This window comes from Miscanthus floridulus, chromosome 5, assembly GCF_019320115.1.
Source record: "Miscanthus floridulus cultivar M001 chromosome 5, ASM1932011v1, whole genome shotgun sequence".
NCBI lineage: Eukaryota > Viridiplantae > Streptophyta > Magnoliopsida > Poales > Poaceae > Miscanthus > Miscanthus floridulus.
The window spans coordinates 101,760,674-101,784,145 of record NC_089584.1 but is presented as its reverse complement, the minus strand read 5'-3'; the positions used below and the strand labels follow the sequence as shown (position 1 = coordinate 101,784,145).

The window sequence follows — 23,472 nt, the reverse complement described above, 5'->3', positions numbered from 1 at the left end:
AGTGTTCCTCACGCTCGCTCTTAGTTCCCTCATGAAGCGCACAAATATCCGACCATAGTGCATGGGCGTCTTTGTGGTTCCTCATCCAGTTAAACACATCTTTGCAAAGGCCTTTAAAGATGGTGTTTCTAGCCTTTGCATTCCATTTTTTGTAATTTACTTCATCGCCTTGAAGGTGCATGGGATCCCGAGGTTTTGGGAATCCTTGTGAGGCGGCTCTAAGTATTCCAACATCTAGAGCTTCTAAATACGCCTCTATGCGAATTTTCCAATATGCAAAATCATCTCCCTCAAAGATAGGAGGAGGACCATCCCCGTGAGACATCTTTCTCTAGATAGTTAAGTCTAATTTTGTGAGCACGAGGCTCTGATACCAATTGAAAGGATCAAGATGCCCAAGAGGGGGGGTGAATTAGGCTAATTCTAAAATTCTTTGCAATAATTAAACCCTATGCTTAGCCCGCTTCATCCCTTATGCCTAGAAAGTGTTCCTATTGATCTACCGCATAAAAGTTTTGCCACCTAAGTTCTAATCCTACTCTAGCATGACAATTCTATGGATGTAAAGACAAGAATTGAATTGCTCAAAGTAAATTCTTAAAGTAAAGAGAGAAGGAGGAACACGGTGATGTTTTGTCGAGGTATCAGAGAGTCGTCTCTCCCTACTAGTCCTCGTTGGAGCACCTGCACAAGGGTGTAGCTTTCCCTTGATCCGTGCAAGGATTAAGTGCTCTCTATAGGTTGATTCTTCAACACTCTGTCGTGGTGAATCACCCACAACCGCTCACAACTTGAGTTAGATCATCCACAAGCTCCACCGGATGATCACCAAACTCTCAATCACCACCAAGCCATCTAGGTGATGGCGATCACCAAGAGTAACAAGCAAGAACTCTCACTTGACCACAACAAGCCTAATGAGAAGGGTGGATGCACACTTGCTACTCTATTCTCACTAATGAGGCCTCTCTCTTGGATTCTCAAATCTCAATCACCTCACTAGGACCTTGCTCTCCTTAGCACTCTCAAAGGTGTTTCTCAGCTATTGAAATGAGCAAAAGTGATCTCTTGAGTGAATAGGGGAAGTATTTATAACCCCTCATTCAAAATGAACCATTATGTGCCACTACGGGGTGACCGGACGCTCCGATCAAGGTGACCAGACGCTTCGGTCAGTTCTTCGTGCCACCGAGCAGTTAAGTTATGATCGGACACTGACCAGCGTCCGGTCAGTATTGACCGGATGCGTCTGGTCACAAAAACTACTCTCTAGAACCTTACTGATGTTGACCAGACTCTGGCACCCAGCGTCCAGTCACTTTGCTGCTCAGCGTCCGGTCAGTAGCCAGAACCTGACCAGTGTCCGGTCAGCACTGACTGGACGCGTCCGATCAGGATTCTCCCTCTCTAGGACCTTACTGGAGTTGACCGGACTCTGGCACCCAGCGTCCTGTCACATTTCACTCAGCATCCGATCACTTTCAAATGACTTCACCTTAATCAAATGAACTGACCAGATTCTACGATAGTGTCCAGTCACACCGGAACCAGCGTCCGGTCAACATTTGACCCTCCATTCACTTCCAACTCATAATCATATGTGAATGAAGTTCGCTCCAATTGATCTTAGGGCTACTTAGGAGCTACCTAGTGCTAGATTTGACAAGTGTGCACCACACCTAACTCACTAGACTCACCTAGGTCAAGCTACCCATCCATACCCCCCTTAATAGTGCGGCCAAAGGAAAAACAAAGTCCTAAACTACTCTAAGTGTCTCTTCAACACCAAACGACACTTAGAACTAGTCCATCCTTAACCTTATCGTCCATCCTTTGAAAACCAAAACGATTTCCATCATAGGGGCATGACAACCATGATTACCCAATCAATTGTCATTACCATGACCTAACTTAATTGCATCTGCAAGACACACGTTAGTCACAGTAATCTCATATTGTCATTAATCACCGAAACCCAACTAGGGGCCTAGATGCTTTCAAAGGTGAATGATGTGTCATGAATGGGAGATTGAATGCCTGTATGATGTACCCATATAAGACCGTTGGAACATGCATTTTATTTATTTTGTTGTGTTTATTACGTCCATCTACCCTTAAGTTTTGTGAGACATGCTTAGAGTTTTCAAAGATGATGTTAAGTGGGTTACAAGAGAAGCTACCACTCAAATACCAGCACACTAGCCATGATTGGAAAACATAGGACAGTATATCGACTAATTGTGGATGTCCCAGCGGAACACTTGAATCTCATTAAATCAAATCCGTCATTGGATTTGAATTCATTGTTCCTTGTTGCGAAAGGAACCCTTGTTGTTTGAATCTTCCCTTGCAATACTCCTCTTATTATGTGGTCTATGACCCCACCGCCTTCATTACATTAAGTTGGTAGTAGTTGCCTGGTTAATAGCTTATGGTGCCGCGATGAAACCGAGGGCCCCTGTGGAACAGCTGCCACATGGTGATGCTTCTCGACACGCACTGGTATTGAGGTTGTTGACCAAGTACCTTTACCAAATTACACCACCATACCGCTTTTGATTCAAAATATTTTCTTGGAAATATTCGGGTGTTCAAACGGGAAATCCACAATGGGTTGATGAAATAGTGTTCCCTCAAGTACACAAGATAAGTGATTTTGGAGGAAGAACGTATGACATGGTCTTAGTCTGCATGAAAGACGGATGTGGTCAAGGAAGGGAAAGCAAAAGAAGAGTAGTAAGGAAAGTTAGCCTCGGATAGTAGGGAGCGATTGGAAAAGTCTAAGCGAACATCAAGTCCCAAGCACTGTGCACAGCTCGCCCACGCTACGCATGCCAGGTTATTTCGCTGCGTGCCCTATGAACGTCGTCTGTGTCGGGCCCATTAGCACCTCGTTCTCGTGTGGCCATGGCATCATGTCGCACTCACCGTCTTCATGCACTGTGTGTTTCTCCTTTTCCTAGCTTCCGGTCGGCTCTCAACCCCGTGCCTCGTCCCCCGTACCGGACCCCCCCCCCCCTTCCCCCTCCCTTCTTTCTTCTTTTGGGGACATGGTCGCCCGTACGCCTACCTCGTCGAGCGAACCCTCTCCTCTCCTCTCCTTATCCTCTCTCTGCTACTCGCACAGGAAGCGCACCATGGCCGACCTTGTCCCCACAGCGTGAACTATCTATGTATCCCATTCACGCCGCCTCCACTTCTGGTGCGTTGCGCCCCACCTCCGTTCGCCACTATAAGATGCCCTTAGTTCTTGCTCTTCTTCTCCATTCCCATCCCCTTGAACCCGATGTAGAGCTACGAGATCCAGTCGTCATCCGAGGAACTAGGTTCGTTAGTCAAAGGTGATGGTGTAATCTGAGAAGAAAAAGGATCTGGTTTTCAAAGAAGTTCAAGTTCCCTTTGGTTAGTTGGTCTTAGTGTTCACGATGTTTGACTTCCCAATCTCCTATTTTTGGATCTGTTGGTCATACGCTATGTTTTGGATAATTATTATCTTGTTGTTTCTCTATTGCCCTCGTCTATCTCGACTTCTGGATTAAGCTTTAGTTGTACTAGGTTACTCTTAACCATATATCTCTAAATCCCTAGGCGGTTTAGTGTTCAAAGTCGTATAATCTTTCGTGTATTTTCCGATTTACGAAATGTAATCGTGTTTTCCCCTCTTCCGATTCTTACTTCGAATCTTGGGACGAGATTCTTTTTAGGAGGGTTGGTTGTAACACCTCCGGTGTTACATGAGCCTTTTTTGCACTAAACATGTAATTATTAACTTGTTAATAATAAATTAGAGCAAGATTAGAGTAGAAGAGAACTCAAAAATAGAATGAAATAAAATACATTATTAAATAGAATGATATATATATATAGCTTTTGAATCTAATTTAAATTCGATCTTTGTTGAAAATTTTCTTGTGCCTAGATATTGCTAATTGTCTAGATTAGTAAATCGATAGAGATATATATGTAGGTATATATACACTCACGTATTTCATTTTGGTAAGCATGTTGCTATATTAATTAAAACAGTGTACAAACTTATTTCTTTCCGGGTGTATCTCTATAGATAAGTATACGTTTAAACATACAATAAATATATGCATGTGTGTATGGATATTAGTGATGAAGAAATAATGACATATTTGTAATTACATAATTATTTATATATTTTGATAAAAGAAAAAGAAAGAAAATGGCACAACACACTCATGGACGTCTGTGTGCACGCTTAGCCTCGTCGCTGCCTTGCTGTGCGCTGGCCTCGTTGCCAGTCTCGCCTTTTGTGGCTGCGTTGCCGACACCATTTCTCAGTAGGCAATCCCACTGTTGCTACTGCGTCTGTCTCCATGTCATGCTAGGGATGGTCATGGTCGTCTTCGCAAGGCTGGGCAGAGCTGCATGGCCGCTACGGCACAACCATCGTGAACGCGTTGCCGGCCTGACGGTGTGCGGGCCGAGCTGGTGCCGCTAGCCAACGCAAGATGGCTAACGTGGCACCTATTTCACCGCCTATCGCACCTATCTCGCTCCTGCCCGCCTCCTCTGCTGCTGCGTTCGATCGGTGGTCCAGCCACAGCGAGGACGGGACGTCTCCTTGTCCTGCTCTGCCGCTAGTCGACGTACCTCGCTCGGACCCCGTTGCTACGATTCAATGCATCGTGCCAAGTCCTCTATTTTCCAACCGGGCCACGTGCTCGTGGCCGCTGTCAGTCGGACCGCTCTACCTTAACCTGGCGAGCTCACTCAAGCCTCCTCACATTTCCTCTCATGCCTGCTTTTCCTGCCTTCGTCCGCCCTCTTTCTCTGCTTGCCTCGCGTCGAGCCGCTGGCTGCCTTGGCCAGTGCTGGGCCACGGCCGCCACCGCCCCCGGCCTACATCCTGAGGCTGCCTGGTCACGCACGCCCTGGGATGATCACCCGAGGTTGACCCCCACCGTAGCCGTACCAGTTCGACGTCGTCGTCGCCGCGTCGCGTTTCCCATCCTGCTGCGCCCGTGGACCGCTGCTCGGGACAACATCCTGCTAGCACCTAGGCCGCTCCCATCGCCGGCCATCGCAAGCGCAAGCGCGCCGCGTCCCCATCGTCGCCCGCGCACCTCCCCGGTCGTCTAGTCACCGCTAGTGCACCCCCGTTGTTGCGTCGCTCCACCTCCTACCGCACCCCCGTCGTCGCCCCATGGCTTACCGCGCATGCGTGGCCAAGGTGTCGTGGGCCGCCTTTGGCTGTGCTGCCGACGCCCGTGCGCACGGTCGGGTCCGAGGCTGCCCCTGTGCCGACTGGTCGCCGTTCCACCAGTGGGAATCGGCCAGAGCCGGCCCTCCTCTTCTCCTCTGCATCGCCCATGGAAGGAGACGGGTGAAAAAAATAGAATAGAACTTTTCCCAGGGTTCTTATTACAAAATACGTGACTTGCATGAATAGTGTTTTTGTACTACGGGTTGATTTGAGGAAAGCTCAGGGGCCTCTTCGCAAATGTGCCATCGTCGCCTTGCCCAGACCGCGTGGGCTGGCTTGCTGGGTTGCGGTCTGCCTGCTGCTTGGGTCGTCCGCGCCGTTACTGCGTTGTCGCCTGGGCCGCCGGTCGGGCACGCGTTTGTGGGCTCGTCTATGTTGGGTCGACCTGCTGCCGTCGCGCCTGCGCCAAGCGCTGTCGCGCCCCCGCATGGTCCGTAGCGGGCCACTGGGCCATTTTGGTTGTCGCTGGCCCTTTAGCTTTCTAAAGCAATTGCTAATTTAGTTTCAGAAATAAACTTGAAAAATCAATATAAATTTGTGTAGTTGTCCAAAATTTATGAAACCAATTTTGTTAGGCTCCTAAAATCATAATCTATCTATTGGCATAATTGGTCCATCTAGTTTTAAAATGTTTCCAGGGTTGCTCTAATTATTTTAAAATGTTTAGTATTGTTAAAATGTGAACTTGTATGAATTTTCGTGATAAATCGGTGATAGTGTTGACTTTGAAAATTTTACAGTAAATTACTAATATTATTAGCTGCTCACTATAATTTTTGTAGATCTCGAATAATTAGTTTGCTAGATAGATAATGATGCCCTCTTTCGAATAAAGATTAAATCGATAGAATAGAATAGAGAAACACCTTGGAATTTTATAACTAAAACACTTGTTGGGAGATGACACCTTTCTCGACGATGTTGATACGTAGATTAGTACGTTAGTCATTAGAGCAAGCTTATTAGTTTGTAGTATGTACTCTGTTTTAAGAGTTGTTGTTGCCTGATTAATTAACTGTTGCATCATCTCTACATCGCATTGCATATCATAATAGGAATGATGGTGGATCGGTGGTATCAAATGGGGTAGCTGAAAAGATGGTGCCAGGGATCAGGACACAAAGTTGGAATGCTAACTTTTGGTTATATTTTACCCAGGCATGCCCCGGTGTATAACACCTACTTTTCTACACTTTAAATTATATTTGTGCATTAAGTTTTAAGGAGTTGAATGAAATCCACTTGCATATATATATTTATCCTATGAGTCTTACTAGTATGACAGGATCGTGTAGATTGCTATGCTCCAGGACTCCTCTAGAAGTCGAGTGATTGCATGTCACTCATGAGAGATAGGAAACATATTATTGTTGTTACTATATTATTATCACTTGAAATATATATATGAATAAAAAATAGAGACCGGGTAGGAATATGGTTTGGGTATTGGTGGGTGTAAGAGGTTGTGTCCTGCGGTCAACGGGACATAGCTTGGTTACACTGTTTTTCCTGTCTGTGTCGGTTAAGGACCGACCGTTGCATTGGGTTCTAGGCAGGTCACAGACTTATTATCTTGAACATATACTTATGTTTGGGCGCGGGAAGACTTGTTACTCTCTTGTTATGGGTTCCGGCTCTTTTCGAACCGACTTTCAGGATGATTTTGGGGTGGAGGTCCTAGCACCGCACTGAGTCCGGGACTCAGGGGTGAGGTCTTGGAGTCTAAGTTTGAACGGGGACCTGAACCCCATGATAGGAGGGTAGTGGGTTGGTCCTGCTTGTGCCTGAGGTGCAAGCGGGGCGTATGTTTTAGGGTACCCAGCTGGGCACATTGATTCATGAAACGTCAGCATTCTGGTACGGCTTGTCTATAGTCTAGCAACGTAGTAAGAACTAAAAGATGAAATATGGTAAAATGATTCTGATTGCTTACCACCTGCTTGAAAGTAGCACAGGTGCTTACATAGAATGGTTAGTTAATGAGTTAATGATGACTGCTAATGAAATTGAATATAAGGACGCACGCTTAGTAATGCTTCCTGCAGATGCAATAAACCCACAAGCCAGATAGCCTTGCATATCCTTGTAGTCTTTTCTTTTCTCCTATCGGGTAAGTCTTGCTGAGTACAATTAAGTACTCTGGGTTTTATTTCCCCCTGTTGCAGGTGACAGGCGGATGCTAGAGCTGACTCTTGTGTGTGGATTTCTCCCGACGGGCTCAGAGAGGATTTCTTTACGTTGCGATCATAGTCTTTACTTCTAACTCTCACTAAATGCTTTTATAAATGGACGTTTTATAATTTGTTGTCTTCGGTATATATCAATGCTTCATTATATCATGAATAGATATTTATTTCCGCTGTAACTTTGTTCACATGTTTATATTCCTCTGTTAAATTAAATTATTCATAACTCTGATAACATGTTTATATTCCGTTGTTATAAACAATAAATATTATACTTTGATGTTGTATTAAAAGTGATGTAAGAAATGGTTAATAATGATATAAGCTTTATTCTCTCATTTGTGATCCTGATGGGAAAATATGGATTTTTGGATTCTCCCTTGGGGTGTGCTCGACGAAACTACGTACTTTAGTATCCTCCCTTGAGTACTTAGTGTCTAATGGAAGATAAATACTCCTAAGAGGCATTAGATTAGACGATTCTACCACAAGCACATGCCCAATTTACTAAAAAAAGAATATATTCCTAGAAGAAAGGAGCGTTGATCTAAACGGTGGCTCGGTGGCCGATGGCATCCATCGGCTTGTAAAATAAGCATATGCCTTGTTTAGATTGAGGTTAGGAATCAGTATTTGGCACTGTAGTATTTTTGTTTGGATTTGACAATTATTGTCCAATCATAGCCTAACTAGGCTCAAAAGATTCGTCTCGTAATTTACAATCAAACTGTGTAATTAGTTATTTTTTTATCTACATTTAATACTCCATACATGTGTCCAAAGATTTGATGTGATGGAGAGAGAGTGAAAAAACTTGCAATCTAAACAAGGCCCTACTGCTTCGGTTTTGCCACCTTCGATTCGATATTTTAGAGGATCTCCAATAGATTAGCCAAAAAAAACTAGTCAAATTTATCGATTTAGCTACTCTCTAAAATAAATTTGACAAAAAAAACTAAAGTACTCCAACAAACTCTATAAAATTAAGAGACTAGATGACTATTAAGTAAGCTATCTAAAAGTAGATAGCGAATAAATGGGATAGAGAGCTATTAAATTTGGAGAGTCATTTTATAAAGTTTAGAAACATTTTTCCTTAAATACTAACTAAATTTATGTTTAGAAAATGATTTGACTAATATCTTGAGGATGCTCTCGGAAAACTTTATAAAACGATTTGACTAAGGTCTTGTTTAGTTGGGTGAAATTTGAAAATTTGGCTACTGTAGCACTTTCGTTTTTATTTGGTAATTAGTATTCAATCATGGACTAATTAGGCTCAAAACGTTCGTCTCGTGATTTCCAACCAAACTGTGCAATTAGTTTTTTTTCGTCTACATTTAATGCTCCATGCCCGTATCGCAAGATTCGATATAATGGCTACTGTATCACTTTTTGGAAAAACTTTTTGGACCTAAACGTGGCCTAATACCTTGGGGTGCTCTCGGAAATATCGAACGGTGGCTTGTCTCAGCGACTCATCATTCGGCATCGTCAATCACATGCACAATTCCAGCACCCCAGCCGGGCTCGAGCCAATCCGCGCAAAAGCGTGAACTGCCTGCCCACCCCGCCGCGCCGCTCTCCCGTCTCCCCCACGTCTTCCGCTTCCCAACCGGCTTCTGGCGCTCTATATAAACCGCCATGCGCTCCTCATCGGTTGCACGCATGCAAACAAAACACGAGCAACCAGGCTCGAGCAGAGAGAAAGAAAGAGACGAGAGCGCCCGAACCGTGCGCACTCGGCCCGTATCGAGATAATCCAATCGGAACCGCCTCACTGTTGCCCGCCAGGCCGCCAGTAAACCTGCTTAATTTAGGCATACGTGAGGATACTGTGGGAGAAGATACTGACCACACAACGGAGGGCACTCCCTCCCGGTTCCTTCGTCCGCGTACGTCGTCGTCGCGTGGTCGTCGATCCGTCACTCCCGTGATCTGATCCGTCCAGCCCCTTCCCCTCCAGGCCGACGACGATCGCCGACTCCATGAGGACGGCGGCGGCCGGCGATGGCGACCACCCCCTCGCCACCGCGGCGTCGTCGGCGGCGGAGCACAAGGTGAACCTGTCGGCGCGGCAGCCGTTCGTGCAGGCGCTGCGGACGGGCCTGGCGGAGACGTTCTTCCCCGACGACCCGTTCCGGGGCTTCGGGTCGCGCCCGCCCGCCGCGCGGGCGTGGGGCGCGCTCAAGTACTTCGTGCCGGCCCTGGAGTGGGCGCCGCGGTACAGCGTCGGCAACTTCAAGTACGACCTCCTCGCCGGCGTCACCATCGCCAGCCTCGCCATCCCGCAGGGCATCAGCTACGCCAAGCTCGCCAACCTCCCGCCCATCATTGGCCTCTGTATGCGTGCCATGCATCTTTTCTCTGGATTAATTCTTCCGCACGCACGTCCGCCTTCTCGGCCATCACGACGATAGACGTGGACGTGCGTCTCTGCACACGTTCGCCGCAAGCGCATTGATTTTAATTTTTCTTGGTGTCTTGTACTACTACTAGATTCCAGTTTCGTGCCGCCACTGCTGTACGCGGTGTTCGGGAGCTCGAACAACCTGGCGGTGGGCACGGTGGCGGCGGCGTCGCTGCTGCTTGCGTCCATCATCGAGACGGAGGTCCCGCCGGAAGAGAACCCGCAGCTGTACCTTCAGCTCTTCTACACCGCCGCCTTCTTCACCGGCGTCTTCCAGACCGCACTAGGCGTCTTCAGGTCCGTAACATACACTTGCTTTTGCCTTAAGTATTTGGTTAACTAACCGGCCGGAACTTTTACTAGCTATAACAAGTCGAATTTCATGCTTGTCTTGTCTGGTGAAGGTTAGGGCTGATAGTGGATTTCCTGTCGCGGTCGACGATCACCGGGTTCATGGGCGGCACGGCGGCGATCATCATTATGCAGCAGCTCAAGGGAATGCTGGGGATGAAGCACTTCACGCCCAAGACAGACCTCATCTCCGTCATGCGCTCCATCTTCCATTACAGGCACGAGGTGAGTGTCGTGTGAGACCTATGCAGCACGGATACGTGTATCGGTATTTTTGAAGAAAACTCCATATGTGGATACGTTTTATTATTTTTACAAAAAAAATAAAGCACATTAAAATTATTGGCAGCCGATCGATATGTATGGATGCTGTCTAGAGACTACTCCGATCATTTCACAGCTTCTAGTTGCTACTTCGTACCTGTGCTGGCAATTGGAGGGGTACGTCTCCCTGCCTGCGTTTAGCTGGGCCCAAGATTAGATTTTTTAATCCTCTTTCTCTCCTCCAACTTTCTTCCCCACACGGTGCCCCTTCACTCAGCCGTCTGCACGACGGCGCTCCTGCTGGCCTGCTCCGCGCAGCTCAGCCTCAACCGGCGCCATGCCTTCCGCCTCCCGCGCTGGTGACTGAGGTCCCTCTCGGCGCAGGCGGCCGAGCGACCATGGCTACGCCCCACTCCACCCCATGCGCGTGACCAGCGGGCGGCCCGCTCGGCGCGAATGCAGCACGCGGACCTCGCCGGCGCAGAGCTCGCACAGCGCGGGGTGCAGAGCTGCCCAGCGCGAATGCAGCACGGACCTCGCCGGCGCGTGGTGCGGCGCGTGGCCGGCGAGCAGCCCACCCTGTACGTGTGGGATAGCCCATAGTATATCTCAGGTCAATGTTGGGTGGGCTAGGCCGTATCGCCAAACGCCCAAACTGCTGAATTTTGTTTTATTTATTTTTTTACCGATACTTCACGGATACTTATCCGCTGCGTATCCAGTGTATATCCTTATCAGATACGTATCCGATACGGGATACGTGGCCAACCTCACGTATCCGTGTAACTTAGGAATTTTTAACCCTAAGCGAAAAGGGACGAAAATTGCCCCTCGGTTCTTTTGGGCAATTTTCGTCTCTTTTTGTTTGGGGTTAAAAATTCAAATGCCAATATACATTAGAGAAATATTGGTATCTATAAATTTAAATATATGCACTATAATACATATTCTATAGAGTACTTAATGAAACTATAGACGCCAATGCATAAATCTGCTCGAAACCAGAATAGTTTAACAAAAAAAGTGATTCAGAACGGAGGGAGTAATGCATTTACTGTGAAGTAAGAGTATATACTACTATCTATGTATTTGGCTAAAACTTGCATGGAACCGCATGCTGAGAGGCGTAACTGTCTAGGTGATGAGACGTGCCGTGGATGGAAGTTGCTCTTAACCGCTCACAGTAACTTCTCCAAGGAGTAAGAGTCAATCAATCAAGGGAAAAAAACAACTTCAATTTTTCGTACATACTAAATATTTTATTTGCGCAAAATATTCACTGCCCCTCAAACTCAATTTTCCAGTGTAAAATAGTTACTAGTATTTCCCCTTTTTTTCCTTTAAAAAGCCAGAGTTTTCTCAAACTGAACCACTGTCTCAGGACACATACTTTCTGAACAAGACGAGCATATCTCAATGACAGACGAGACGAGCACACAGTATCTGTTTTTGTACCCGTGACTGGATGTTGTAGTACTAACAAAAGACCCAAATCATTCTTAAAAAAAAAACAAATCATTGATGAGTTGACCCCACAAGCTTTGCAGTTCTTGCGTGCACCGAGCAGATCGATGCCGACATATCATGCTTGTTTTTCAACACCCTCTTGTAGTGTTTTCAAATTCGTATCGCCTTATTCCGTATGTATATGGACATGTTTGAATTTCCTCCTCTAAACTTTAAAGCTCTGAAACTTTAGAGCATTTTAGCTCAGTTTTGAGTTGAACTTATCAGCCTGGTTTATTTTTCTCGCAACAAATCAGTCAACAGTATTTTTCAGCTGGCTTTTCAGCGAAACGAATAGGGCCTAGCTCTAATCTGAGGTTGGGGCCACCTGTTTGAGTTCTAAAGTTTATACCAAACAGGCCCTACCGCCCTATATACTTGGATCTGATGGCACTGGCTAAGGTCAGTCAGATAAAGTGTGATGATCCGTGCCCATGCGCATCAGAAAAGCTTACGTATAGAAGTTTCCTTTTATCTTTTCTGAGGACCATATGATTTGAATGGAAACTGCACGTGTAAGATCCTGAAATGTAACTGTCTGAATCTGTCTCCTTTTCCATTTGTCCAGTGGAAGTGGCAGAGTGCAGTTCTTGGCATATGCTTCCTCCTGCTCTTGTTGTCAAGCAAGCACTTGGTAAGTATCGAATCCTGACTGTAAAGTAACATTACTTTCCCCCTTGTCTGCGAGCTGATTCAGCAACCTTTTTCAGAGGAAGAAAAAGCCAAATTTGTTCTGGGTGTCGGCCATTGCGCCTTTCATGGTCGTGGTCATCGGCGGCATCTTCGCCTTCCTAGTCAAAGGAAACGAGCATGGCATCCCAATTGTAAGCCCGTCCATGGCCAGAACCAGACTTGAGACCAGAGAGCGCAGTGCATGATGCATATGTGACTGTGGTGGTTAACTCACTTGTTCTGTCATCATGACAACGCAGGTTGGCGATCTGAAGAAAGGGATCAACCCGCTGTCTATTTCACAGCTGACGTTTACAGACAAGCACGTCAATACGGCCGTGAAAGCAGGTTTCTTGTCTGGGATCCTGGCACTGGCAGTACGAACATGTTTCTTCTCATCTCTCAGCCATGGAATTTTGTTTATCTGGATGTCTTTTTTGCGGCACGGCAAGTGTTTCTCACCAGCCTGTGTCGATGGCTCTCAGGAAGGAATCGCCGTCGGGCGGAGCCTGGCGCTGGTAAAGAACGAGCAGATCGACGGGAACAAGGAGATGATCGCATTCGGCATCATGAACATCGCCGGGTCCTTCACTTCTTGCTACCTCACCACAGGTGAGAGCTGAGAACTGAGAACATAGCATAGCAGCTGGCTGCTGCTCTTGCATGCATTCCCGTCGCTGCTAGCTGCTAATCTTATCTGACCAAGTAGGCAAGTACCAATAACAATCTTGTGGGATGCATGCATATCATCAGGTCCGTTCTCCAAGTCGGCGGTGAACTTCCACGCTGGGTGCCGGACGCCAGTGTCCAACGTGGTGATGTCGGTGTGCATCATGCTGGTGCTGCTGTTCCTGGCGCCGCTCTTCAAGTACACCCCGCTGGTGGCGCTCTCCTCCATCATCGTCGTCGCCATGATCGGGCTCATCAAGGTCAAGGAGTTCTGCCACCTCTACCGGGTGGACAAGTTCGACTTCTGCATCTGCATGGTCGCCTTCATCGGCGTCATCTTCTTCACCATGGTCACCGGCCTCGGTGCATCGGTATGCTTTGCTAGCTTCATTCCCCCTGCCACTGCTCTCACTCTGCTTGCTAGGAAGTGGGGTGTGGTTGATGTGGTTCGCTTTTCATGTGTGCCTGTGCACGTGCAGGTGGGCTTGTCAGTGATCAGGGCACTGTTGCATGTGGCGAGACCTAGCACCTGCAAGCTCGGAAGCATCGCGGGAGGCGAGCTCTTCCGCGACGTCAGGCACTACCCGAACGCGAGGAACATCCCCAACGTCCTCGTTTTGCAGCTGGGATCTCCGATATATTTCGTCAATGCAGGTTACTTGCGAGAAAGGTGAGCATGCACAGTGCATCATCTGTACTGTACCACAGATCATTTATCCTCTTTTCATGTGAAGAGATAGATGCTAATCTGCCGTGCATCACAGGATTTTAAGATGGGTGGAAGATGAGGAGAACGCCAGCAAGCTTGACGGGCAAGATTTGCAATACGTGGTCCTTGATCTTGGTGGTATGTCCTTTACCATTTCAGGGCTTTTTTTTCTTCCACGCAAGTTCAGTCCACTAGTGACACTTGCCTGAACATTGCAGGTGTGACGTCAATCGACAACATGGGGATTGGGATGCTAGTAGAGGTTCACAAGAGCCTTGATCGTAAAGGGATCAGGGTAATCACCAGTTCCATTCCAAACCAGCTATTTTTACCCCAAAGAACGAGATTTTATTCACTGAACTGATGAGTACTCGTAACAAACTAACACATGTTTGGTTGCTCATTGCAGATAGCGCTGACGAACCCCAGGCTGGAGGTGACAGGGAAGCTGGTGCTGTCTGGGTACATCAAGGACATCATAGGGGAGGAGTGGGTGTTCCTCACGGTGAAGGGCGCCATCACGGCGTGCCGGTACGCGCTCCAGAGATCTACAAGCAAGGAAGACGGTGAAGTATAGCTAGTGTCCCAGGGACAGTCTTTTAGGAGGTATAGCTCATTAGCTGTAGATATTGAGTAGCAGGCAGGCAGGCAAGCGGGCTAGCATCGGGAGTCCTTTCAGCACAGGTAGAGAAGATTCAGAGCTACGAGCGGTGGATTGGGGTGTGGTTAGTTGTGGTGCTTTGATGTGCTGAATTGTGGCTTCAGGTCCTTGTAAGGGAATAGCGAGGTGGCTGGGGATAGGTAGCTAGCGTTTGTGTATAAACCAACCAGTACTATAGCTTTGGACTTTGGAGGTCACAATGAACCTCATAGATTTGTGCTTGTACCACTTTGTTGCAGAAGAATAGGCTGTTGAATCGCCAAAAGGATATTGCATTCCAAATACTAATCTATTGGCACGTCCCGCTATCTTCTACTAATTTTTGCTACCGCTATGAAGTACGAAATGTCCGTGTCGTCTAGCTAACTTTTTCGTCTGACCTACTACCATGAAGTATGAAATGTCTGTGTCGTCCGTCTACTACTATAAGGTATGAAATGTTTTTGTGTCATCTGCCCAACTCTCCCTAGCTCTTTCATCCACCCAAGGAGCCGTGAGCACCGTCTTCGGTAGCCAGAAGTTAGCTACAGGGCGAGAAGGAGCCATCGACACCGGTCACACATTGTTGAGACTATGGGCCTATTTGGAGGGCTTTGTCCGCATGGCTTTAGAGGTCGGAGCCCCCCAAGATGAAGCCACTTTTCAGGCTCCAGCACCATACATGAAAAAGGCTCCGTCTCCTCCCTTTTGCGACCAGAAGCGCTAGCTTTGGGCGAAGGTACGTGTAGATTAGCGGGTGTAAATGCACCCCCAAAAAGTTGTAAAAACAATGATCATGTCTAAAATTTCACCAAACATGCACCTCCATGAAATATATCTATTGCACCCACAAGCTAAGTATATCCTCTCTAATTTGCTCTAGCTTCATCATTGGTCGCTGTTGTAACTAACATGCTAGCCCCACACGCATTTAGGAATTTGTACTATAACAATTGAACAAATAATCTACATTCCTTACTATATCATAGATAGAGTTGCCACAGAGTAAATTGTCTTTCGTTGTCGTGGGTGCCCTAAGAAAAAAAAAAGAGTGGCACCGAGAATCCTCGACACAAACTACCAAAGGCACCAGATCGCTCAATCAAGAATCCTCGACACAGACTACCAAAGCCACCAGATCGAGGATATCCAGTTCCCGTATGCAACTAAAGAGGATTGTGAAAACAGAGTTTTGGAGCATAGGGGTACTATGCTCCAGTAGATTGAAGAAGGAAAGGAGATTGAGAAGAAAAAAAATGTTGTTTGCTCCACTCTATTTGAGGGATTAAGGGGGTGTTTTGATGGATTGAGAAAAAAAAAGGAAAAGAAGATTGAAAAAAGAAATCTGGCGAGTAGTTTTTTCATCTCATTCTCCTATGGGAGTATGGGACAGTTTTTTAGGAAAAGAGGGTTATTTTGTTCAATCGAGTTGCTCTAACCTCTTTGTCCAGTAGAACCAGTATACTGTCATCGCTGGGACCATCTACCAGTGTCTGATTACTCCGGCATTTGAACAACCCCCTCGACAGTCGGCGCAAAGCAAGCCGATCGATCAGCACTCCCAGAGACCAGAGTACAGGCCAAAAAGGGCGATCAAGCGAATGCGCGGCGGCAAATCAGCAGGGAGTCAGTCTCGGACCTTCTAGATTCCCTTAAATTGGCATAAACCCTAGCATTCTCGTCCAATTGGCGAAACCCTTGATCGATCCCAATCATGGCCGAAGCGGAGAAGGTGTGCGAGGAGGGGACGGAGGAGTACGAGAGCGACCTCGACGACGGCCCCCTCTCCGCGGCGAGGCGTCGCGGGGCGGCGAGCGACGACGACGACGAGGAGGAGGGCGGCGGTGGGAGCAGGAGGGGTTCGCCGCCGCCGTCCACGATGTTAGGCTCCGGGTCCGACGACTCCGGCGGGCAGGGCGCCGCCGAGTTGTACGACGACGAGGAGGTGTACGGCGGCACTGAGGAGGAGGATGAGGATGTGGAATACGAGGACGTGCGTGAGGAGTACGAGGCGGGAGTTGGGGGTGGAGAGACTGGAGTAGTGAATGGTGAGGTGTCTTTGGCGGCGGATGAAGGGAAGTACGAGGACGATGAAGCGGCAGCGGAAGAGGATGAAGAGGAGGAAGCGGCGATGAGAAGAGAGGAAGTGAAGAAGGCTAGTGACAGTGAGCCCTACGCCGTGCCGACGACAGGCGTCTTCTACCAGCACGACATTCGCTTTCAGGTCCAGGAAGACGGCAACCGCGGTTACCAAAGGTTTGCGCCTAGTCTCATCGCTTCTTATTCCCTTGTTTATCTGAGCAGTAGTGTAGGCTGAATAATATAGTAAGCAGTGATAAAGAGATATTGTTGCAGCTTCGATTTTCAAATTAAACCTGTTGTTTACAAAATTGTGACGGTATATTACTGGAAGCACTCTATGTTTTACAGTGAGCGTACTATTCACTCTTGTGGAGGACATTGCCAAATAAGTGGCGCTGTTGTAAGGATACATTGTTTACAACTGTGTAGATACTAGATAGAAAACCCACATGGCAAGGGGCTGCTTGGCTGGTTGCATGAGAGTTTCAACAGATAAATTGGCATGCTATTCATTGTCATCAAAACTCACAATGAAGTATAGCCCACGCAGGGGCAGACACAGCGGTGGGGCGGGGGGGGCTCAAGCCCCCCTACCCATTTCGCAGCAGTGGAACCCCTGTGGAGCCCCCATGAATTTTGAGGCAAAATTCTATAGTGTAGGGAGGGCTGAGACTTAAGATCTAACAGCAGTGTTGTTCAGCCCCCTGAAATATTTTCTGTGTCCGCCGCTGCCCACGTGTTTTTAGATTCCTAATATATATCCATGCCATTGATTCAGGCAAATTTTTGGTGGTCAAAAGATATGGGATCCTAAAGAAGAGGCAGTTTGGGTGCATGATCTGTTTAATGAGATAAATTTCCATGATAATAAGCATGACAATGCAGAGTATCATGCATAGTGTTGACAATGATTATTTTCATGGATGCAAATCCTACTATGACACCAAAATCGTTGAAAATGTAAAACAGACACAATTTCATTCATATTATGGCAATGCTAAAGGCCACAGTGATGAAAGAAATAAATACAGAGAGAGAGTCTCTAGAACCAACCAATCTCGTCGGACGACTTCTAGAATCTCTTCAGCACAAAATAATACGTAAGTGGAGTTCCATTTTCTTCTCTCCTTTTGTGCCCTTTGAAAATACAATGTTAGCTGGATTTAGCACTAATACTGAGGCTGCCTATGTTTCAGCAAATCATATTCCAAATCACAAGATGCAGAGATTTCGTACAATGCAGGTGCGGAAAAGCACTCCTCTCAAACAAGTTTGCAGCATGAACAAAACCTTCCTTGCAATCAAATCTTTGGATCAAACACAAGTTCAGCTCCACCACCCTTTTACTCTGCTACTAGATCACCCCATCGAGAATTACCTTTTATGCAAAGAGAGAAAGCACGTTGTGTAACATTCAATAAACTCTTCTCGTCAGCTGTTCATAAGGCACATTTGCAGCATGAACAAACCCTTCCTTGCAAGCAAATCTTTGGATCAAACACAAGTTCAGCTCCACCACCCTTTTACTCTGCTACTAGATCACCCCATCGAGAATTACCTTTTATGCAAAGAGAGAAAGCACGTTGTGTAACATTCAATAAACTCTTCTCGTCAGCTGTTCATGAGGCACATTTGCAGCATGAACAAACCCTTCCTTGCAAGCAAACCTTTGGATCACACATAAGTTCAGCTCCGCCGCCCTTTTACTCTTCTAGATCATCCGATCAACGACATTGTACTCAGCCTTGTAATGCAGTTTATCAGCAAAAATCAGTTCAACGACCAATCCTACCCACACCAAGGGTGGCTGCTAAGATATTTGTTCAGAAAGTTACGAGTACCAACAAAATTCAATCTCATCCACAAACAACACTGGTAAGTTCATCTGGTGATGGTGAGGCCACTGCACCTCCTGAATCAAACAGTTCTGTAGTGGTATCAGCAATAACAGGGCATGATGATATGAGCGAAGCAGAGAGGACTTATTTTCTTGATGGTGGTAGCCTTGTTCTTGGCAATACAGGAGCAAAAGGGTCAATGCTTGATGACCCTGGTTCCAGTAACACTACAGCAAAATTGCCAGGTTTGTCTATCAATTTGTTATACATAAAGCTATATGCATACCATAAAACTATCAAGTAATCAAATCATTTGAAGGACCTTTCTTCTTAATGGTGCAGATACTTGCACTTGATTGAGTGGAAGTGAAAATAATATTGGTTTGATTTCCACTTTGCTACTTGAGTGTGTATCAACAGACGAACTAATTTTAACCATTCCAGGATGAGTCTGATACCAAGTTTTAACCCTATCTGAGCTGTTGGAAAACTTTATCATTAAACTATATGCAGTTTTGTTTCATTTTGCCCCCACTATCCTTTCATTTTCAATTGCACATGTATGTTTCAAGATGTAGTTCTGCAAACACTTTATGGTAATGTTTTACTGCATTTACCATGCAGTTATGCTGTTTAGTGGCCTTCATCCTAGGGGACCTGGTTTCACTTCTGATGCTATGGTTCTGCCGGAATTTGTGGATCAACGACGTGGTGGCAATTTTGAAATGAGACTAATGGCCTGGTATTCATGACTTAATTTCTATAAATCTTATGGAAGAACTATGCATTCATTAGCTTTGATCTGTGTCCTCTATTTTTGGAACTTTTTACTTTTCTTAACAGCTCGAGTAATTGACAAATTCTTATTGATATTTTCTTTAGTGGTGCACTCAGCTGGTTCGTTTTGGTTCTGACGCTTCATATATAACCAGCACTACTACTTAGCTGTGGCACTGATTATAACTGGATTGCGCTCTCCTATTTCTTGTATGGTCCTGCACTTACCTCTGACCCCTATTTTGTGTTTATTCTAGTGAAAGTAGGTCGCCAATATTGACTGACTGGTGCTACTGGGGTTCAGGAAGGAGCAATCAGTCCACCTTATTTTGGTAGTAATTGTCTCCAACATTCTGAATTTACATCTTCATTAGCATTGCCAAGGTAAATTCAAGCTTTATCCTGTGTATTACAGTTTTAGGTATCATACTCACATATTTGTAGGTATATAACCAAATCGTCAAGTATTTATGGCTGGTTGTATTGTATGATATTTTAACCAAGTTTACCCTCTTAATTCTGAACATGATACTGGAAAATATCCTAGTTCCTTGATTAGGTTGATGCTAAATATTTTAGTTTACTTCAGTACAATCGCAATATGTATTTTCTTTGAGAACTCTTTGTTTAGTAGCTAATGCCGTTAATAACAACTTAAGATTCTCGACTAACTTCCTCAGGCTATGTTCCCATTGCCAGTCCATTACAGCCGTGTTTTTCCATGTATGCATTACCTGCCAATTATATTATAATATGCTTTCTAGAATTGATAGTACTTGTTTTGTTCTTAATGATATGACCCAGCAAAAGCAAGAACACATGCCCATTATTTGAAGTTTATTTCGTTTCATTGCAGTGACCATGGTGTAAAGAAAGATCCTATTTCACTGACTTCCCAAGATCCTATGTCACTGACTTACCAAAAAATACCAGGTGGAACCAACTAATGTAATTTTCTCTTTTCTTCTCTTTGTGTTCAAAAAAATATTTTATTTAAATGGTCATTCTTACTTTATTCCAAAATCTCCAGTTATCTTCTTTTTCTGATTCCTCAATTTACAGCAGAGGTTAAAGGTCATGAATTTATTAATCTTCAAAACAGAACTCGCAGGTAAGTTCAAAGATCTTTGAAATATATTAGGTTTATGATCCATGTGCTGACACCAGTGCAAAGATTGACGTGACTTACAATTTTTCAGATACTCAGAGATGAGCTTTGCCTTGTGAAAAGTTTCATAGTTCAAATGGATTCACTGAATCATCTGTCGGTACAGAATTTGCAGTCTGTTGTCATTTTGCCGAATGGTTAAGTTCTTTCTCAAGACCAAGTCCTGCTTCCTTGTAAAGCTACAGATTTTTCTGTCTCGTTCACCAGGTACTAGGTAAGCACACTTGTTTTCTGATCATGAGTTGTACCCCCATATAGTTTTTTGCATTCCGCTTAGAAGCTGTATTAGTGAAATGTTGGTACTTAAGCGCTCCTTTGGAGGTTATGGTGGAGTTGACAGCAAACTAAAAATAGTAATCGTCAACAGTGAAAAAAAAAAGAAAGATCACTATTTGTGGTATTTTTTTCTCTTTCAGAACTTCAGAATGTGATTTAGTCTTTGCTTGGAATTTGACAGGTTTATATGAACTTCTCAGAATATGGTAATTTTCTTTTAAAAATTATAAACATCACACATTGGTTTCGCCGTTTCGGTGTCCTTATTTTGTTGCTGCGTGTTTGCACGGGTTGATGAGAATCTCATTCTTTCTAGTCACTTTCAGTTCTTCAGTGGTTGCTAGAAGAAAAAAAAAGAGAGTAAAAAGTATACTATCTGTTTATACATTCTGGAAATATGTAGATTTTGATCTCTGCCCATTTACTTGTGGGAACCCTTGCTCAGCTCTTCAGTGGTTATTTGTGGTAACTCTTGCTCACCTACTCAGTGGTTACTTGTGGTAACTCTTGCTCTGCTCCTCTGCTCTCGACTTCTGCTTTGAAGTGCTCATGAAGGTGTGTGTAGTGAGAACTTTGAAATAACATGTTACCCCTCCATTTTAAATTGTAAATCGCTTTAGTTTTGGCCTAAGTTAAACTTGTTTAACTTTGGCCAAATTTATAGAAAATATATTAACACCCATAATATCAAATAAATACATTGTTAAAGTATATTTCATATTTTTTTTAGATTATAAGGAATACAAGATTATGGCCTCGAACGTTCATAAATGAATGAGTGTAGCTGTTTCATGTATATTTAACAAATCTTGATGTTTATATATATTTTTTTCTGTTAGCTTGGTTAAAAGATAATTTCTAAAGTAAAAATGACTTACAATTTAAAATAAATGGAGTAATTGCGAAAGCTATACTGCTTTCTTGTACGGTCGATAGTGTGTTAGTATTACCATTCGCATTCAGGGGTTTTCAGTTGCTCTGTTATGAGCAGCAGGGGAGGATGCTGGAGCGCCAGTCTGTTGTCAAATTCATGCCCGGCGCAAAGAGCGAAAACCTCTCATGCTGCCGAGTCTATTACTATCTGTAAATGAAGCAGCCGGAAGTGGTGGGGGTTGCCGGCCGGGTGCCCACTTCAGGTCCATTGCTCCAGCAACCAGCATCCATTGGTTTGGCGCCCCACGCCCCCACCCGCGAAACATCCTCACGTTGCCCTCTGGCTAGTGGCTACTGGCTGTACATCAGTACATGGCAAGGATGGCCACCTGAACATGTGAGCTGGCTACAGGCAGCATCCTATCGGCTGTACAAGTCGTGCACCCTTCCATTTTCAAGGCCTTGTTTAAATTGGGGTTAGAAATCAGTATTTGGTACTGTAGTACTTTCGTTTGTATTTGACAATTATTGTCCAATCATGGCCTAACTAGGCTCAAAAGATCCGTCTCGTAATTTACAATCAAACTGTGTAATTAGTTATTTTTTTATCTATATTTAATACTTCATACATGTGTCCAAAGATTTAATGTGATGGAGAGAGTGGAAAAAACTTACAATCTAAACAAAGCCCAAGGTCCATGAGCAGCCAGCAGCAGCAGAAACATGACGCCATGCATGATTACTCGCATATGGAACAGTTTGATTCTTGTACTGAAGGCCCTGGACGTGCGGAAGCTTTCCTAAGCGAATGATGGCTATTCTTGGCAAAGAAGAAAACGCCCCCATACCTTCACCCTAGCTTCTCACTCACTGGGTCACAGTAGTCTCTCTTCCACTAGTATGGGCACAGAAGCATGAATGGCACATCGGCACATTGCTCGGCGCACGTCACTCTTCCACTAGTAGAAGCAGAAAAGTATTGCGTCTCAGACGTCTCGTGTTTCCTTTGTAGCACACGTTTGCATAGACCGACTGTAAAAATGTGCTTAACGTCTCTGCCTGATTTGCCTCGATCGTCTCTCTCTCTCGGCGCTGCAATTTGCTGAGGGGGCAGGCAGGTCACAGATGACATGCAGCCAGCCAATCCTCGCAAGACAAACGTACGGCATCATATGGCCTGCCGCTGTCCAACTAACCCAATAATTCCGTGCCGGGCCCACCGGCCATGTCTGCCCCCTTTCCCTTGGCGACTCACCTACGTATAACCTTTTTCAAATAGATAGATAGTAGACGCACACAGGCACATCCCGTCGTCCTTGAGCAGACAGTTCAATCGTCAAAAGGCCCACCATATTCGCTCGCCACTGTTAACCAAAGCTGGGGCGATGGACATGCCGCATGTAACTACAAACATTAGCTATTGATTGATTACATACTCGTCCACCCCATTCCTAATTGGATTGGATGTGGGCACATTCGGATCCTATATATCACATGAAGCTGGTGCTCGTCGCGCTTTCGGCAAGTAAAGGGTGATAAGTGACACCACAGATAGGCATGTGTAAGATTTTTATTTCTTTCTCGGTCAGTACGCAAGGGAATTTGCAAGAAGAAAGCAAGGAAAAACACATACTGAGTGACTTGTTTTCACCAAAGAGGAACGTTTCTGATAATGGTCATTGGCACTCGTAATTGGACGCAGGCGCATTCGGATCCTGTCACGTGAGGCCGATGTGCAATGCACTTTCGGCAAGCAATGCAAAAGGTGACGGCAGCACAAGAGTGATGGTGCGATTATGATTATTAATCAAAAGAACA

General features: G+C 45.4%; 2 protein-coding genes across 11 annotated transcripts; both read left to right on the top strand.

Annotated features, from left to right (window-relative positions):
• The first annotated feature begins 9,100 nt into the window (after positions 1-9,100).
• LOC136452798 (probable sulfate transporter 3.5) lies at positions 9,101-14,976 on the top strand. 2 transcript variants are annotated; one of them, XM_066453394.1, is made up of 13 exons: positions 9,101-9,314; positions 9,386-9,762; positions 9,919-10,126; positions 10,234-10,405; positions 12,519-12,584; positions 12,661-12,774; positions 12,883-12,999; positions 13,108-13,234; positions 13,376-13,662; positions 13,771-13,961; positions 14,056-14,138; positions 14,219-14,295; positions 14,410-14,976. In XM_066453394.1, the coding sequence occupies exons 2-13, from the start codon at positions 9,408-9,410 to the stop codon at positions 14,575-14,577; spliced, it is 1,965 nt and encodes a 654-aa protein (XP_066309491.1). In that variant the 5' UTR covers positions 9,101-9,314; positions 9,386-9,407; the 3' UTR covers positions 14,578-14,976. The 2 variants fall into 2 exon arrangements, with proteins under 2 accessions (XP_066309491.1, XP_066309490.1); XM_066453393.1 differs by having other exon boundaries at positions 9,101-9,762.
• A 797-nt stretch (positions 14,977-15,773) lies between these two features.
• LOC136452796 (protein MLN51 homolog) lies at positions 15,774-22,224 on the top strand. 9 transcript variants are annotated; one of them, XR_010758913.1, is made up of 8 exons: positions 17,620-17,822; positions 17,919-18,805; positions 19,185-19,302; positions 19,443-19,547; positions 19,642-19,721; positions 20,194-20,285; positions 20,403-20,448; positions 20,537-22,224. XR_010758913.1 is itself a non-coding variant. In XM_066453389.1 (7 exons), the coding sequence occupies exons 1-2, from the start codon at positions 16,355-16,357 to the stop codon at positions 17,619-17,621; spliced, it is 663 nt and encodes a 220-aa protein (XP_066309486.1). In that variant the 5' UTR covers positions 15,774-16,354; the 3' UTR covers positions 17,622-17,822; positions 17,919-18,805; positions 19,185-19,721; positions 20,194-20,285; positions 20,403-20,448; positions 20,537-22,224. The 9 variants fall into 9 exon arrangements, 4 of the variants coding, with proteins under 4 accessions (XP_066309486.1, XP_066309489.1, XP_066309488.1 ...); XM_066453389.1 differs by adding an exon at positions 15,774-16,896 and having other exon boundaries at positions 17,501-17,822; positions 19,185-19,721; XR_010758912.1 differs by having other exon boundaries at positions 19,185-19,547.
• Positions 22,225-23,472: the final 1,248 nt, after the last annotated feature.